The 16,772-nt window shown below is 45.9% G+C and overlaps 1 protein-coding gene and 1 long non-coding RNA gene across 3 annotated transcripts; one reads left to right on the top strand and one right to left on the bottom strand.

The window, feature by feature from the left end:
* Positions 1–8,719: 8,719 nt before the first annotated feature.
* On the bottom strand, positions 8,720–12,878 carry LOC310704389. The gene is made up of 3 exons (XR_014524756.1): positions 12,773–12,878; positions 11,168–12,130; positions 8,720–9,499 (listed from the first exon to the last, which is right to left on the bottom strand). It is a non-coding gene; the product is annotated as an uncharacterized lncRNA (long non-coding RNA).
* Positions 12,871–15,070, top strand: HOXD1 (homeobox D1). Of its 2 annotated transcripts, none has more exons than XM_083497355.1 (2): positions 12,871–13,689; positions 14,664–15,070. In XM_083497355.1, the coding sequence occupies exons 1-2, from the start codon at positions 13,158–13,160 to the stop codon at positions 14,996–14,998; spliced, it is 867 nt and encodes a 288-aa protein (XP_083353481.1). In that variant the 5' UTR covers positions 12,871–13,157; the 3' UTR covers positions 14,999–15,070. The 2 variants fall into 2 exon arrangements, with proteins under 2 accessions (XP_083353481.1, XP_083353482.1); XM_083497356.1 differs by having other exon boundaries at positions 13,151–13,689; positions 14,667–15,070.
* The last annotated feature ends 1,702 nt before the right edge of the window (positions 15,071–16,772 follow it).

The following is a 16,772-nucleotide window of genomic DNA, read 5'->3' as shown; positions in this document are numbered from 1 at the left end:
AGAAACTTTCCCCATTCTTTTTATAAGTTCTTGTCTTCTTGATTTCTGAGTTTCCCAGTTAATTTTGCTATTTCGGCATAGTCCATCAACTTGATTTGCCATTTTTCTCTGGTCGGGGTTGTCTCTTCCTTCCATCTCTGGGCTAGTAGCATCCATGCGGCTGAATTCTATTCTACATCAGTTGTGCCAAAGGACACATACTTCCTCTTCCTTCAAACCATATAGGATATTTTTAGAAGTTCGTATGTATGTGTGCCTTACTGAGGCCTTGCTTTATCACTCCAGAGAAAATCTGAACAAATGGCTACTTCCCTCAGAGTAGGGCTTGCTGACCATTTGGTGAGCCATTTGTCCTCCACCTTTTCTGTTTCTTTTAAAAATTTAATCCACGTGCTTCATCATTCCTTCTTCAGAGTATATCAGCTTCCTGTATTTAAGAGAAAATAAATGTTAGCTTTCTATCAGCCCCCATCAAATTTATACCACAACATCGTTAAGGAAGACAGCTTAATTTCTGAGCTATATGTATCCCTGGTGAGATATACACAGTTTTTAACCTATATACCAAGCTCAGTTTTTAAAATACAAATGTTCTTCAATTCCACATTTAACACTGTTCAAATTAGAGTACACTTCAGTACTACCAGATTGCAATGCAGTGCCATTGTTGCTGGTGGCTAGGGGGTAAAGAATCCAGTAAAATAATAAAAGCATTATATATATGCACACAAACACATCACACACACACACACACACACACACTATAGCAAAGTCCACCATCAACCATTTGGTGTGTGGTTTAGGATATGTCATTTTCTTTGCCTAAAATATGTCAGAAGTGACTTCCGGCCACGTTACTGTTCCCCTATGAACCATAAAGACCACAGAAAGTTGTAATAAAGCCTTCCTCTTTATAATTACAGCCAACTGTTTTATATTCTCCCAAAGCATTATTATTTTTCCGTGTTCTTTTGTAAAGCCTCATGTTTTACTAGAAATATTACAAGGGATGTGAAAACTATCATTTGGGTGCTTTTGTTTTAGCCAGGACTTTCTAGGATTTGTGGGACGCAATCCACTGGGAGCAGTCAAATACAGTGGTGCCCTGCAAGACGAATGCCTCGCAAGACGAAAAACTCGCTAGACGAAAGGGCTTTGCGGTTTTTGAGCTGCTTCGCAAGACGAATTTCCCTATGGGCTTGCTTCGCAAGACAAAAACGTCTTGCGTTTTTTGCAAGTTTGTTTCCTTTTTCTTAACACCGTTAATACAGTTGCGACTTGACTTCAAGGAGCAACTCATAGAACGCGGTGTGGTAGCCTTTTTTGAGGTTTTTGGTGATTTTTGAAGCTTTTCCAAAACTTTTCCGACACCGTGCTTCGCAAGACGAAAAATTCGCTAGGCGAAAAAACTCGCGGAATGAATTAATTTCGTCTTGCGAGGCACCACTGTACAACATTCCTTGTTTTACTAGAGTGGACATGAAAGGGGATGTTTCGTCCAGCCAGTTGAAAGTTCCTGTTTTCTCCTGGGCTGGAGCATCCTTCCTTATGCATGTGATAGAAGGTGGGTGTGACCTAGCCTGTCCAGGTAGCAAAATGACTAGTCACGCAGCACACCTCCCTCTTTTTCACTTCCTTTTTCGTTTGACCAGCTTCTAGCTAGGACTGCTCTGCTTTCAGCTAGCAGAAGCACTGGGATTATACCTCCATTTGGGGTAGATCCACATGTACATATTTGTAACTAAGTCTGCCTTCAGGTATCACACTGAAGTAAACTTCTTTTATTGACTTTGAATGAGATTGTGGTGTCTTTATTCTTTTAAGAAGGATTCAAGGGTACGGATTAGCGGATTAGCGCTATTAGCACTATTAGCGCTATTAGCGGCTTTTAGCGGCTTATCTGCTGATTGGACATTAGAAAAAGGGGGGGAGGGGAAAAAACCCGCAGGAACTCGCAAGGCATTGTCGTCTTGCGAAGCAAGCCCATAGGAAATTCGTTTTGCGAAGCACCTCCAAAACGGAAAACCCTTTCGTCTAGCGGGTTTTCCATCTTGCGAGGCATTTGTCTTGCGGGGCACCACTGTACTTACCAGGAATGTACAATTCAGTCTGAGACAGATTGAATTGTATAATAGTGAGAGGCTTACACAAGCCTGCAACCAGCTATCTGCTGTGCATGTAAAAAGGGGAATGTAAACTTTGCTAAGTAAAGAAACTTGCTAGCTCAAGTTAGTAAGGATATTAATAAACAATATATCCTCTCCTGGCACCCTGAACATACTCACAGGATTCAGCTTCAGAAATTCTTTTCACCGTAAGAATGTATGAAAATAATCTGTTCCAGCATCCTATTCTTACAGTGGCCAATCAGATACCAGTGTGGCATAATGTTTAGAGTGCTGGACTGTGGTCTGTGAGATCACAGCACTCAATCTACGGTAATCTATCTCATAGGGCTATTGTGGCGATTAAATAAGAAGGGGGAAGAACAGAACCACGTATGTCACACTGAGCTCCTAGGAGAAAAAAGTGAGATATATAACTGCAATACAGTACATGAATAAATAAGAAGCCTGCAAACAGGACATGAATGCAATTGAACTATTGCCAGGATTCAGCCCCCAAACAGTACAAACCTCAACAGAATGGCTTAGAAAAGGCATAGACTGGATTGCCAGCATTTAAAAAATGCTCCAGGTGATGAGTTTGTCTTCCTCACTAATGAGTCACAGAGCAGTCAAGGATTCTATAGTAGGGTATTGTTTTCAAAGAGAGTTGAACCCTGGTGTTCATTTCCTTACAATTAGGCAATGGTATCAGGCAACGCTATAAAGTAGTAAGAATGGGCAACTTGAAAAATGATCCGGTCTGAGATACCATCTTTATTTTTCAGTGTTTTAGTCATATTTATGTCCCTCATCCCCAAATTTATGTATTTTTAGTCATATTTATTTATTTATTTATTTATTTATTTATTTATTTTTAGTCATATTTATGTCCCTCATCCCCTTTTGAACAATTTGAACAATAAATTAGTTAAGCTTGTTAAGTCAGCTAGCTTATATCTTCTTAACTTAAAATCACAGAATTGTAGAGTTGGAAGCAAGGACAGTCCGCCCATGAGAGACAATGTGAGATGACCGTCTCAGGCAGCAGGATCTCCAGAGGCAGCAGATCCCAATGTAGATCCTTATTCCTTCCCTGTTCCCAATGTCGATTTTCGCTCACCCCTTCTTCGCTGGTGGGGAGGGAGATGACATTTTGTGCTTTGCTGCAGGTGTCAAACTACATTGGGCCGGCTCTGGCTGGAAGTGACACAAAGAGACCCAACTTGCTAATGTTATTTATGCTTTCTCAGAAATAAGTCCCATGGAGTTCAGTGAGGTTTACTTGCATGTAAGTGTACTTAGCACTGTAACCCATAGTGGGGTTACTACTGAATGGGATCACATTGTAAGGCTGCAATCCATGCACATTTAGGAACAGCTAAGGGAGCTGGGCATGTTTAGCCTGGAGAAGAGGAGGTTAAGGGGTGATATGATAGCCATGTTCAAATATATAAAAGGATGTCATATAGAGGAGGGAGAAAGGTTGTTTTCTGCTGCTCCAGAGAAGCGGACACGGAGCAATGGATCCAAACTACAAGAAAGAAGATTCCACCTAAACATTAGGAAGAACTTGCTGACAGTAAGAGCTGTTCGACAGTGGAATTTGCTGCCAAGGAGTGTGGTGGAGTCTCCTTCTTTGGAGGTCTTTAAGCAGAGGCTTGACAACCATATGTCAGGAGTGCTCTGATGGTGTTTCCTGCTTGGCAGGGGGTTGGACTCATTGGCCCTTGTGGTCTATTCGAACTCTATGATTCTATGATTCTAGGATTCATTTACCTATAAGTAAGCCCCATTTACACAGTGAGGCTTCAACCCTATAATCATTCACCTGGGAGTAAACTGTGGGATGTGAAACACAAGAGCAGTCAAGTACAACATTCCTAGAGTGAACATGTTTACACATGGGGAGGAATGTTTGTCCAGCCCACGGGTAAACTTCCTGTTTCCTTCTGGGCTGGGACAGGCTTCCTCTGCATGTGACTAGAGGTGGGTGTGACCTCACCTGTGCAGGTAACGACAAAAGCACAGGGCAGGGCAGCCATCTCCCTCTCTTTGACTACATGCATCGAAGAAGCAAGATCTGCTTAGCCAAGAGAGGACAAAGGGACTGTCTTCTTATGAGATAGTTTCCAGGTATATGTTACTTTTCTAATCTAAGTCTGCCTTCTGGGATCCTATTGTGAACAGAATGATGTGTGAGTAAACCTTTTTATACTTTTATAGAAGACTGTGCCGTGTCTTATCTTTTATAAGGGAATAAGGGGGAAATACCAGAACAGTTATTATAGAGGCTTTAGCAAGCCTGAGCAAATGCATCCGCTGCAAGTTTAAAAAGGGGAATGTTACTTTGCTAAATTGTGAACTTGTTAACACAAGTTGGAAAGGCTATTATCAGACAATATATCCTCTCCTGCATCCCTGAACATTCCCACATAAACTCCACTGAACAAAACGGGGTTCAGTTTTAAGCAGACACGGGTGGGAATGAGCTGTGGGAAGTTTTAAGCAAACATGCATTAGATTGAAACTAAATAAAATAAAGAAATAAAGAACTTCCTTCCAGTAGCACCTTAGAGACCAACTAAGTCTATTTCTGAAATTCTTTTGATATCAGGAATCACAAGACAGAGAAACCAGTAGGAGAACACTTCAATCTCCCAGGACGTTCTATACAAGATCTCAAAGTAGCTGTCTTATTACAAAAGAATTTCAGAAATAGACTGAAAAGAGAAGTTGCTGAGTTGCAATTTATTACCAAATTTAAAACCATGGAGAGACCTGGTCTGAATAGCGACATTGGATTCTTATCTCATTATACATGATAAAGCTATTTTTAGCCATCTCACCCCTTGCTTTTTCCTGTAAGACCAATTGCAATTGTTAACAGTCATTAACAAGTTTACCACACCTATCAGCCAATCACACATTCCCGCCACCCTTCTGAGTAATACCCCTCCCCACCCTCACACTACTGTATATAAGGGTCTGGTGACTTCTGTTTCAGTGTATCTGAAGAAGTGTGCATGCACATGAAAGCTCATACCAATAACTAACTTAGATGGTCTCTAAGGTGCTACTGGAAGGATTTATTATTATTATTATTATTATTATTATTATTATTATTATTATTATTAATTTTATTTTGTTTCGACTACAGCAGACCAACACGGCTACCTACCTGTAACATGCATTAAATTGGGACCATCCAGGTTTTCATTACACAGTTTCTTGAATTTATGTGCAACCTCTTCCATCTGGTTTTTAACTTAACATTCACCAGAGAAAAACCTACTGAAATAAATGAACTTGTCTATTTAAGTAGGTCTACTCTGAGTATAATTTAGTTGTATGTCACCCCATATGTTTAAACCTACAGCTTTTTAATCATATAAGCCACACTGTTGAGTTCTGTGACTTCTTAAACTACGAACATGAATTTAGCCTCAAAGCAGAATGTTACTATTATAGATTCTGAAAAGTTTTCTATTGGTTTGTGTCATTAGGAACTGCAATGGACATTGGAGAATAGTCCATTAGAGTGAATGGGGCACTCCCATCAAGCTCATTCTGCCCTCGTACAGCCTCCACCTGGCTGCCATCTTACTTACAACAGGTCCAGAGTGTGGCCCTGGCTGTCAGCTTTGTCCTCCTTAGTCTCAGTGTTGTCCCCTGTAAAACTCATGAAAGGAGGAGGATGCGGGCCAGCCTAGAGTTAGTAGGCTCTGTTTGATGTTGGCTCTCTGTCTTCACCTACTGTTGGGCTCTCTGTCTTCTGCCCTACCAGTCCCAATGGGTATCAGTCACCATGGCAATAGAATGCAGTGTGGTTTCACCTAGCCTCCACCAGCATTTGATATGGAGTTTCCCCAACATGAATGGTGGTTTTAGGCTTATTTTGCAGTTTTGCTCACATTTTCACCCTCCCTGCCCTTCAAGGCTGGACCAAGACATTTTGTGCCTCATGCAGAGGAACAAATTCTGCCCGCCACAAGATGCAAGGGACCCAAGAGTAGTTGAGTTATTTTGGCACTGGAGGTGGGAAATCCCAGAAGTCCTCAGGCAGTACAAGTACAATAGGAAGAGAATTAAACAACTAGCAATTTGCTTCCCTTTCATGACACCCAGAATCAGCTGCCTGAGGCAGCATCACCTTCCTGATGGTAGGGCCGGGTTTGCAACAAGGATGGAGGCTACCTTTCTGTAAATGGGAAGGGTCCTTTGCGGAGCCAAGTCTTCTTCAATACATGCTGCAAGCGACTTCTCTACCTAAGTGCTCTCTATCATGCGGCCTTTTGTTTCTTTTACTTCCACGACAGCTGGAATATAGTTCTTTGGAAAACAATCCCCCTCGGCACTAGAATGACACCAGTGCCTGAAATGACAGAAGAGTTTTGCAAAACTTCAGACCACAGTCGTAAAACCCCTTCATTCAACTGGGCCTACTGGGAATGCTTTAGAAGTAAACGGTATCACACCTGAAGCTATGGACCCTACTTATAAACAAGCTGGTGGGTGCACACATTATATTGACTTTTTGGCATAATCATATTATTCAGAGATATTTCCCAACCAAGCTCAATGGGCTGCACTCTTTAGTAGGAAGCTGGTGTAGCTTAGTGGCTAAAAGTCTGAGCAGCAGTTCAATAAATCATTAGTTCAGATCTCATGTTTGCTATCATGGGTGTACCCGGGGGGGGGCGAGCTGCCCCCCATCAAGTAAATAAATAAAAACACTTAACTAAAAGTAATAATAATTAGAATATTTGAAACTGAAATGCTCGCTGAGGTCACTAGTACCATTGAACAGTCATTCAGAACCTTGTGGAGAGTAAAGACCTGACAATGGACTATGCTTACAGAATAGCGCACAGAAAAGCTGCATTGGAGAGAGGTGGAATTTTGAGAAGGAAGTGCTGAAAAGGCTTTCAACAAATCCAAGAAATCTTGTTTTAATTTAGATTTTTTTAAAAATAAAAAAGATGGGAAAAAACATGTTCTTTGTAATTTTGCAAAATTACACATTAACCACATGAAAGGTACTCCCTGTTGCTCGTTTCTTATTTAACTTCCTAGTTTTCAAATAACTGAAGATTTTGACAGATTTTTCTGAACCCTTGGGTCAAAAGAAAAGAATTTAAAACAACTGACAGAGGATGGTGACAGGTGGGTGTCCTGTCATCCCTAACATAAATCCTGGCTACGCCCATGTTTGCTATGAGTTCACTGGGTGGCCTCAAACAATCCAGTTTCTCTCCACCTCAGCTCCACGTGGGGATAATAATACTGACCTTATAATAGGTTGTTGGAAAAATAGCAATGCAATTACATTGACGTAAATACTCTAAAACAGGCATAGGCAAACTCGGTCCTCCAGATGTTTTGGGACTACAACTCCCATCATCCCTGACCACTGGTCCTGTGAGCTAGGGATGATGGGAGTTGTAGTCCCAAAACATCTGGAGGGCCGAGTTTTCCCACTGGCCTTCAGGGACTGGTGAAATGGCTAGCTATTTTGTTAGCTGTGGAATTTGTGGGATGTGATCCATGACAGACAGTCAAGTACAGCATTCCTTGTAATGCTAGAGAAGACATGCGAGGGAATGTTTGGTCCAGCCAGTCGAAACTTCCTGTTCCTCCTGGCTGGAGCATCCTTCCTTTTGCATGTGATAGAAGGCGGACGTGACCTAACCTGCCTAGGTAACAAAAGGACAAGTCACGCAGCAGACCTCCCTCTTTTTGACTTCCTTCTTCGTTTGACCAGCTTCTAGCTAGGACTGCTCTGCTAGCTCTCAACTAGCAGAAGCACTGGGATTATTTCCCCATATTGGGTAGATCCACATGTGCATATTTGTAACTAAGTCTGCCTTCAGGAATCCAACTATGAACTGATGTGAGTAAACTTCTTTTATTGACTTTAAATAAGGTTGTCGTGTCTATATTCTTTTAAGAGGGACTAAAGGAAATTTACCAGGAACATACAATTCAGTCTGAGACAGATTGAATTGTATAATAGTGAGAGGCTCACACGAGCCTGCAACCACCTATCTGCTGTGTATATATAAAGGGGAATGTAACTCTCCTATATAAAGGAACTTGCTAGCACAAGTTAGGAAGAATATTAATAAACAATATATCCTCTCCTACCACCCTGAACACTCCCACAGAATTATGTACTGCTAAAAATTGTTGGACCAATTATTTATGTTTATTGATGATTTTCAGGTTTTATTGTTGATACTGGATATCAACCTGGGAAGCTTTGTTGAGATGCAGTTTAATATTGTCTTTCTTTTTTAAAAAAATATATATATTGAAAATTCAAAAAGTACATAATTATATGTGCACTAAACATTGTGAGACGTAAATAAAAGAAGAGAGTAAGAAAAAGAGAAACAGATCCCACGTAGAAGGGAAAATAAAATGGGGAGGGGGAAAACCCCCAAAATGTATACTTTACAAGGTTGTTATTGTACTTCACCAGATCTTAACCCAGTGTTTATTTTCGGGGGCGGGGCAGGGCGCAGGGGGGCGCATACCCCTAAACATTTTGTGAATCTAATGAGAGTACCCCTAAACATTTTTTTAAAAAAAGCAAAAAAGCACTGTCTTCACCTATCACAGTATTTGTAAGACTGGATTCCAAATATCATTGAATTTGTCCATGGCAAGTCTGTGTTTATTTTTCCAATTCATCAGTATCAGTCTTTTTGCTGTAGCCAGGGCACGAAGAGTCCACTTGTATTGCCTTTTTGTAAGGTTCCATGTGCTGGGTATATAATTCAAGAGGATATTTTGCTTTGTAAATGTAAGGTTGTTCCGTACAGTTCTGGGTGATATTCAACTGTCATATTCAGAGTATGATAAAGAGTGGATATACAACTAGTACAAAAACAACTACAAAAACATTACCCTTACTACTGAAGCAGACATCCCTCCCCAGGGAAGGCCTTCTATGCAGGGTCCAAGACATGGTTTTCAACAGGTGTGAATGGCCGCTCTTCTTTTTCTGAAACTACTGGTTTTAAATACAAAAGACTGAGGAGTGGGGGTCTTCTTGTGGGATGTGAAACAGAGCAGTCAAATACAACATTCTTAGAGTGGCCATGTTTGTACCAGCCAGTCGGAACATCCTGTTTCCTCCTAGGCTGGGACAAACTTCCTCCACATGTGACCAGAGGTGGGCGTGACCTTACCTGTGCAGGTAACATAAGCACAGGGCTGGCCACCATCTCTCTCTCTTCTCCATCTTGCTTTCATTGTAGAAGCATCAGCTGCTCAGCCTGAGATGCTCTCTTGGCCTCCAGCCAAGTGAGGACAAAGGAACTATCTCCTTATGGGATAGATTCCAAGCGAATATATTTTGTAACTTAAGTCTGCCTTCTGGGATCCATCTGTGAACAGAATGTGTGAGTAAACTATTTTATAACAAGACTGTGTCGTGTCTATTCTTTTTAGGAGGGAATAAAAGGGAATTACCAGGAAACTTATTTTAGAGACTTAAGCAAACCTGGCAACAAGTTATCCGCTGTGTAAGTTTAAAAAGGGAATGTTACTCTGCTAAATTATAGAACTTGCTAACACAAGTTGGGAAGGATATTATTAAACAATATATCCTCTCCTGCCTCCCTGAACATTCCCACACTTCTTGCATAGACACCTGGATTCAAACACACCTCCAAAGTAGAAGTTAGACATCATCAGAATTATGCTTTGAAAAGCCAGTACTTTGTTATTGTTTAGAAACAAATCAGGATGATCATCTGAACCTTTGGGTGGGAGCAGTGGCGTAGCGTGGGGGGTGCCAGGGGTGCCGGCGGCACCGGGCGCAACATTTTGGGGGGCGCGTTTGGCCAGCCCCCCTCGAGGAAGCGGGAACCTCTCCAAGGCGCAGCGCGCCGTCGGTGGAGGAAAAGAGCCGCGCAGCAGCAGCAGCAGCAGCAAAGCCGGGAGGAGGAGGAGGTTTTTTGCTCCTAGAAAGGAAGGGAAAATGCCTGTGCGTGTTACAGAGCGAATGCACTCATGCTTGCTTTACAGCCAGGAGGAGGGGGTGGAGCTGAGGAGGAGGGAGGGAAGGAGAGCCATGCCAGCAAAGCGGGCAGCAGCCGCTTACACTTGAGGAGGGACAGACGGGAGCCATAGCGAGCTGGAAAAAGCGCCGGGTAGCCAGCAACAGCTGCTGCAGCCTCAGCTAGCAAAGGTCCGTGCGCTCTCTAAACAGAGCAGTGAGGCTGCAGAGGGACGGCAGGGCACAGGAGGGCTCTGAGCCACGAGCGCAGTGAAAACCAGTAAAAAAGTTTTTAAAAAGGCTGCTGGGGACAGGAGGGCACGGGATGAGGGAGAGGGGGAAATTACGATTCTCCAGCGTCTCAGCTGATCCGCTGAGCAGGACTTGGGCCATTAGCTGTGTAAAGCAGCAAAGAGGGAGAGAAGGAGCAAAGCGGGAGAGGAAAGGAGCTGCTTACACTGCTGTAAGTGGCTGCTGTCCGGTTGGCTCCTTTAAAGCAACAGTGCTCTTTCCCTCCCCCCTCCCCCCTCAGCTCTCCGAAAAGCTCCTTCTCCACCCACCCCATGCGAGCTCCTTTTCCCCTTAGACCCCCCTCCTGCATTATTAGCCACATCCTTCTCCACCCACCCCACGCGTGTTCCTTGTCCCCTTAGCAGTGGCGTAGCGTGGGGGGTGCAGGGGGGGCGGCTGTACTGGGCGCAACATCTGGGGGTTAGGGTTAGGGGGCGCAAATCCACGAGTTAGGGGGCGCAAATTACTTGCCTTGCCCCGGGTGCTGACAACCCACGCTACGCCACTGGGTGGGAGGGGAGTAATTTTCTGCTGCAGCAGGAAAATACCCCTGCCTGCCTCCCCCTCCCCGCCAAAAAAAACAAACAAACGGGGAGGGAGGAAAAAATTCGCCATTTGTAAGCCCACTTCCTTTCTCTTCTACTATGCCAACTGAAAGCAGTCATTAAAGCAACAAGGCTGTTATTATTATCAAGGGAAACAAGGAATCCCATTAACATAGCGAGGCCTCAGATTCACTTGCAAAGACCCACAGAGCACTTACTGGCTGCCCGAGGACCATTAATAGCGGCTCCGTACAGTAGCGCGCATTGTTGACACCATCCTGGTCTGTTTTGGCTTCCGGATGCTTTTTAGCCTAGCTTAAAGAGTCATTCGAAAGCGCACGCGGCGGGGGGGGGGGGGGAGAGATGATGTGCTTCAGTTCTTGGAGCAAAGACAGAAGGAAAAGGTTGCAGCGAACCACCCTCACTCCAATAACTTAGTTTCACTGGAAACCACAGTGCTGCCGTTCACATCAAGACAGGGAGGACCGAGGACTTTAGACTGAGTGGAGAACTTCGCCCACCCCACTCCCCTTTGAACTACAGCTGCTGCAGCGTGGAAGCACCTGCTATATTATGTTCCGGAAGAACCTCGAGTCCCGTCTTAATGTCCAGCCTGGCAGGACGAGAGCTTACACGTCTTTGGCAGGGCAGGGCAGGATGGAAGGCGGCAGCAGTGCGGGAGCGCGCCAAGGTTTGGAGCTCCCCGCCCCAAACTGGAGTGAGGAAGCAATTGCTGGAGAATTGGCTCAGCGCAGTTGAGGAAAGCAGTTCCAAGAAGTTCAGGTTGACTCCCAAGTCGGTGCGCGTAAAGAAGACTGTAGCCTCGTCAGCCTGGAGGCCGAGGAACCCCGAGCTGAGGTTATTTGTTATCCGCTCTTTGGGAAGCGAAGCCAGAGGTGGCACAAAACAAACTATTCAGCCTTTCGCTCCTCATAGAGGACTCCCTGAGAACAGTGTCAAAAGATGTGTGTGTGTGTGTGTGTGTAGTGGGGCAGCGGCGCCAACTTGAATGAAATATTGAGGGGGTGGGTCCGGTAAGCCCCGCCCTACATAATCACGGCGTTCATCATGGGGCGCACGCACCTGAATGGCAATGCCCATCAACTTTGGGGGCCCGGTCCCCTCAACTGTTTTAGGGGGCGGGCGGACACGCAAGGACCTCAGCCATTAAGAGTTGGTTCCTATGGGGTGGAGAAGATAAATGATTGCAATAGTAGTTTCTTAGAGCCCCGACCCTATTAGGTGCGCCTAAATTCATCAGTGAGCATTAAACAGGATTAAAGTCCCACTTTTTAAATTAATATTTTATTTCATAACCATTACTGTTAGATGTTGAGACCACAGCGATTTGGCCAAGGCAAGCGGATAAAGAGAGGATTCTGTCTGTTAATCCCTTCCTAACCCTGAAAGCAAGTTATGTAGAGTTCACTAACATCTACTTTCAGGTCAAGGAGACCTCTTTCTCTCCCCGCGCCTAAACTTAACACCAGACTGGTTCTCACTTATTTTCCAGCCTAGAATAACCTCTGGCTTGGAGCCTGAACACGGGCACTCTTCCATTCATTCTTGGAGTGGGGTGGGCGAGATGCTTAATGGAAGCGGACTAGTTACCCTCCCTCCCAGCTGCTTCCCAGCCCTCCTTGCCCTTCGCGCGCGCCTTATCCCTTGTCCCAGCGGCTTATCCCTATGCTGAGAAGGCTCGCCCGATGGACTCTGGTGGTGATCCCGTTTGCACAAAGTCAAACTTTGGTCGGAGTCCCCTCTCCGTAAAAGCAACCTCATTCCAGCGCTACTGAGAGAAACGGATCTCTTACCACACTTACCGGGATCTCTCTCTCTCTCTGGGTCCCTAACCCTCCTCGGAGGCTTAGGCATGACTAGGCACCTCCCTGCGCCCCCGCCCACATCGCTGCTGCTGCTGCTTCCTGCATCATCTTCTCCGTTGGCAAAGTTGTGGCTGGTGATGCCCGGGACGGGCCGGCTGCATCCCAGGTCGCGCGCCTAACTCGCGGCTCCCATTGGCCAGCAGGCGAGCACGTGCCAGCTCCCCTGGCTCTATATTAGGGCACTTATTTACCCTCCCAGCCGGCTTTACCATGGTTGAGGGAGGAGGAGGTGGTCCAGAGAGCGCAGCGGGCGCCGTGGCTGCCTCGTAGTCGCCTTGCTGCCCCTTCTCCGGCGCGCTCTCCGCTTGCTCAGGGACCCGCCATGAACTCCTTCCTGGAGTATCTCGCGCGGGGCGGAGATGGTTTGAGCTTGGCGACCAAATTCGGGAGCTCCGAGCCCGGTGGCGTGGCTCTGCGGCCGCCCTGTCCCCTGTCCGCAGGCGGGGAAGGCGCCTACCCCACGCCGGCGGCAGGAAGCTTGCCGGACTTCTCCCCGCGCTCGGCGCAACCGCAGCAACAGCTGGCGCCTTGCGCCCTGGCGCGCAGCGCTTTTGCGGCGGCAGAGTACAGCTTGCTGCGGCCCGAGGCGCCTTACGCGGCCCCCGGCGGCCCAGACGAGGCCGGCGCTCCCCTCCACTACGCCACCACGTCTATCTTTGCGGGTAGTGGTGGTGGCGGCGGCAGCGCTTACCTCCAAGTGGACTACGGCGCGCTCAGCGACACCTTCCAGCCTTGCGCCAAGGATGCGCCGCCCCCGCCGCCCCCTTCCTCGGACTTCTGCGTCAAGGCCGGCTCCCGGATCGCGCTCAGCACGTTCGAGTGGATGAAAGTCAAGAGGAACGCGCCCCCGAAAAGTAAGTGTCGCGCCTTGGGCGCGCCAAGTGAGCTGTGGGCTGTCCAATACTCGGGTCCTAGCGTAGGAGGCAACTTTTAAGAGTCCCTTCTTCCCCCAAAGTTAATGAGCATTGCTATCAAAATGGTGTATGCGCGCCACGTTTTGTGATCTATTACGCGGGGCAGGGCTTACTTGGGCCCCCAATATTTTATTCAAGTTGTCATCCTTGGGTCCTGGGTTCTGAGTCTGAAACCGACACGTCGCACCTCGCGCCCCTCCCTCCTGGTTCTGCGCTGGTTAACTCGGAAGTGAGCCCCACTGAACTTCGTGGGGCTTACTCCCAAGTACCTGTGCAATCTTCCATTCTGGAAACAAGTTCTGCTGATGTTGACGGTACTTTTCTTCCATTCAATGGGAAAGGGTTTTAAGATCTGGCGGGAAATGAAAGGAAACTTGTTCAAACCTTGTAAAGCATGGACCTGGGGCTTTCTTTTCCCCCGATGTAAAAGAGCCTTTCCTGAACTTGGATCGCTTCCATCTACCTGCTTCTAAGGCTGCGACCCTAAGCGCATATCTTTGGAAGAGCAGCTGGTTGAAAGCCAGGAAACGCGTTGGGGGTGGGGGTTCTTATTGCTTAACATAATTCATGTTCAACGGACGTGGCGCACGGTGCGTATCCCCACTTTGTCAAGCCACATTGACTTTGAAGTTAAAACAATCACACGTGGCGGTTCTTCCGCATAAGCTAATCCGGGTTTCATAGAATTGTAGAGTTGGGAGGGACCCTGAGGATCATCTAGTCTGACCCCCTGCAATGCAGGAATATGCAGCTGTCCCTCACGGGGATCGAACCTGCAAACTTTGGCGTTATCAGCACTACGCTCTAATCAACATACCTGGGTGCGTTCAGACGCTGTGTGGTTAGAACCAGCGCCAGGTCCCATGATTTGGGCATTAATTCCCTAACAGTTCAACTCTCTTCTTACCCCATAGCAGGCAAGCTCTCCACCTATGGATCTCCCAGCCCTCCCAGTGCCGTCCGGACCAATTTCAGCACCAAGCAACTCACGGAGCTGGAGAAAGAGTTCCACTTCAACAAGTACCTTACCCGGGCCCGACGCGTGGAGATCGCCAAATCCCTGGGCCTCAATGACACTCAGGTGAAGATCTGGTTCCAGAATCGGAGGATGAAACAGAAGAAAAGGGAGCGGGAAGGGATGGTCGTCCCTTGCGCTGCGGTGCCTTTTCACAGCCCCCCCTCGGAGTCGAGTCCGACGCAGCCAGCGATGCGTTCTGCTCCCTCTTCTCCAGCCAAGGGCTCGCCCTGACGGCTGTGGAAACGCAGAGAGGCGTTAGGAACAGCAGGAGGCTGAAAAGACTCAAGAGAATTAAACAACAACTCCAAATAAATCGGAAAGCTCTGAATGGTGTTAAATCGTGCACATTCTAAGACGAGGGGATTGCTTTGTTTTATTTAGAAAGACAATCATTGCACTGATGTTGTTGCACTCCCCTTGGGGGAAAGGCTGGCTTTATCACGTGTAGGATGAAGGACATTTGCTGCTTTTACGCAGAACTCGCTCAAGGCACAAATGGCACCGTCTGACTTGTTTACATTTTATTTATTTGCATTTCAGGGAAAGCTGCTCTTAGGCCGCTGTGTGCTGCTAAACTTTGTGATTGGCCTTGCTGAGCTTATTTGACCTTAGGCTTGCTTACTCACGAGGAAGTCTCATGGGAAAGACTACGGGCAGAAGATCTTAGGCTTGCTCAGCTGGACCTCTGATTGTTTTGAATCTTTGTGTTTTCCTTTTTTTGTATGTGTTTTGGAAAGAACCCAAGGGTGTGTGTGCGTGTGTGGGTGTGTATTGTATAAAAGAAACCAAAGATGGAGAGCCACGTGTTTCATAAAAGGGCTGCTCTCTCGCCTTTGAAAAACTTTCCTTTTCCAACGTTAGGCCTTGGTTCGAAATGTCTTTTGAAATACTCCAGGGCTCCCCAGTGCTGCTGCTTCGAGGTGCCTGCATGTAAACGCAATCATTAGCTAGAAAGCCGTGGTGGGTGACTTGAATTCCTTTTGCTTCGGAGGGCTCGGCTGTGGTTCTAAACAAATCTGTGCTCTCTGGAAACATCCGGCGCAACCAAGTGAGGCTTTCAATTAAGCACGTTGGCTTAAGATGGGGTTTCCAGTGTAAGTAATGTCGTGCCGGTTTTTTTTTGTTTTTTAATATAAATACTGGTTTTAATTTTTCATTAATAAATGCAGTTTCTTGAATGTTATGCAGCAAAGCAAAGAGATTCTGAGATGGATGGACTTCCTTTCCATTGATTGTCACTCTTTGCTTTTGCTTTTGGTTTTGTGCTGGCTCAGCAAAATGCTTCTCTTAATTAAGTTTTCAGCTGGTTTCTCAAAACAAAGAACTTCTCTTTATAGTTCCTCAAATATAAAGGAATCTTCCATTCCTTTAACAACAACTCCTCGCGAGGCCTATTTTAGTTTTTCATGGCGATCCTTCGTGTGATAAAAAGAAGTGGAAAAGAAAGTTGTGGAATAACAACCAAAGTTGGCCACGGGGAGCTGAGGAGTAAGGATTATAACTTCCAGGTAACTCCTAGACTTGGGTAATCTTAAACTGGTGTGCTGGTAAAGACCTTCTGGTTACGATATTGGCCACTTGATTTAGTACAAAGTCTTCGACATTGCCCCTTTAGGAATTCGAAGATAAAATCGCAGAGTAATCCTAAACATGTCTACTCAGAAGTAAGTCTTATTGGATTCAATGGAGGTTACTACCAGGTAACGGGGTTAGGATCTGCAGTCTCTCCCTCCCCCCCCCCACTTCTCTTTGTGTATGAATATAGGGCGGTGTCAGTTAAATAATGTATCCTGCCTTAATACTTTGGGGGAAGCAAACCCATGACTGATGAACGGGAATAAAACATTGTGTCTCAGGTAAACATGTAAAGTGGGGGTGGGGATCGGATCCTGTTGTGAACCCTTTTAAATGAAGACCATGACTTTAAGAAAAAGTGAAATCTAAGAATAAAGTTTCACTGGGGAACCCATTTATATATGTCGTTTAGTTATACCGTTGTTGTTGT

The sequence above is a fragment of the Podarcis liolepis genome (assembly GCF_965112155.1).
Source record: "Podarcis liolepis genome assembly, chromosome: 1".
Lineage (NCBI taxonomy): Eukaryota > Metazoa > Chordata > Lepidosauria > Squamata > Lacertidae > Podarcis > Podarcis liolepis.
Note: the sequence above shows the minus strand (reverse complement) of the source record. Positions and strands in the feature narration are given on the sequence as shown.

What these genes read in the sequence shown, in the direction of transcription:
- HOXD1 (XM_083497355.1), top strand. Translation starts at nt 13,158, where the DNA reads ATGAACTCCTTCCTGGAGTATCTCGCGCGGGGCGGAGATGGTTTGAGC. An exon ending in GAGGAACGCGCCCCCGAAAA is followed by an intron (nt 13,690 to 14,663) that starts GTAAGTGTCGCG and finishes CTTACCCCATAG; the next exon opens with CAGGCAAGCTCTCCACCTAT.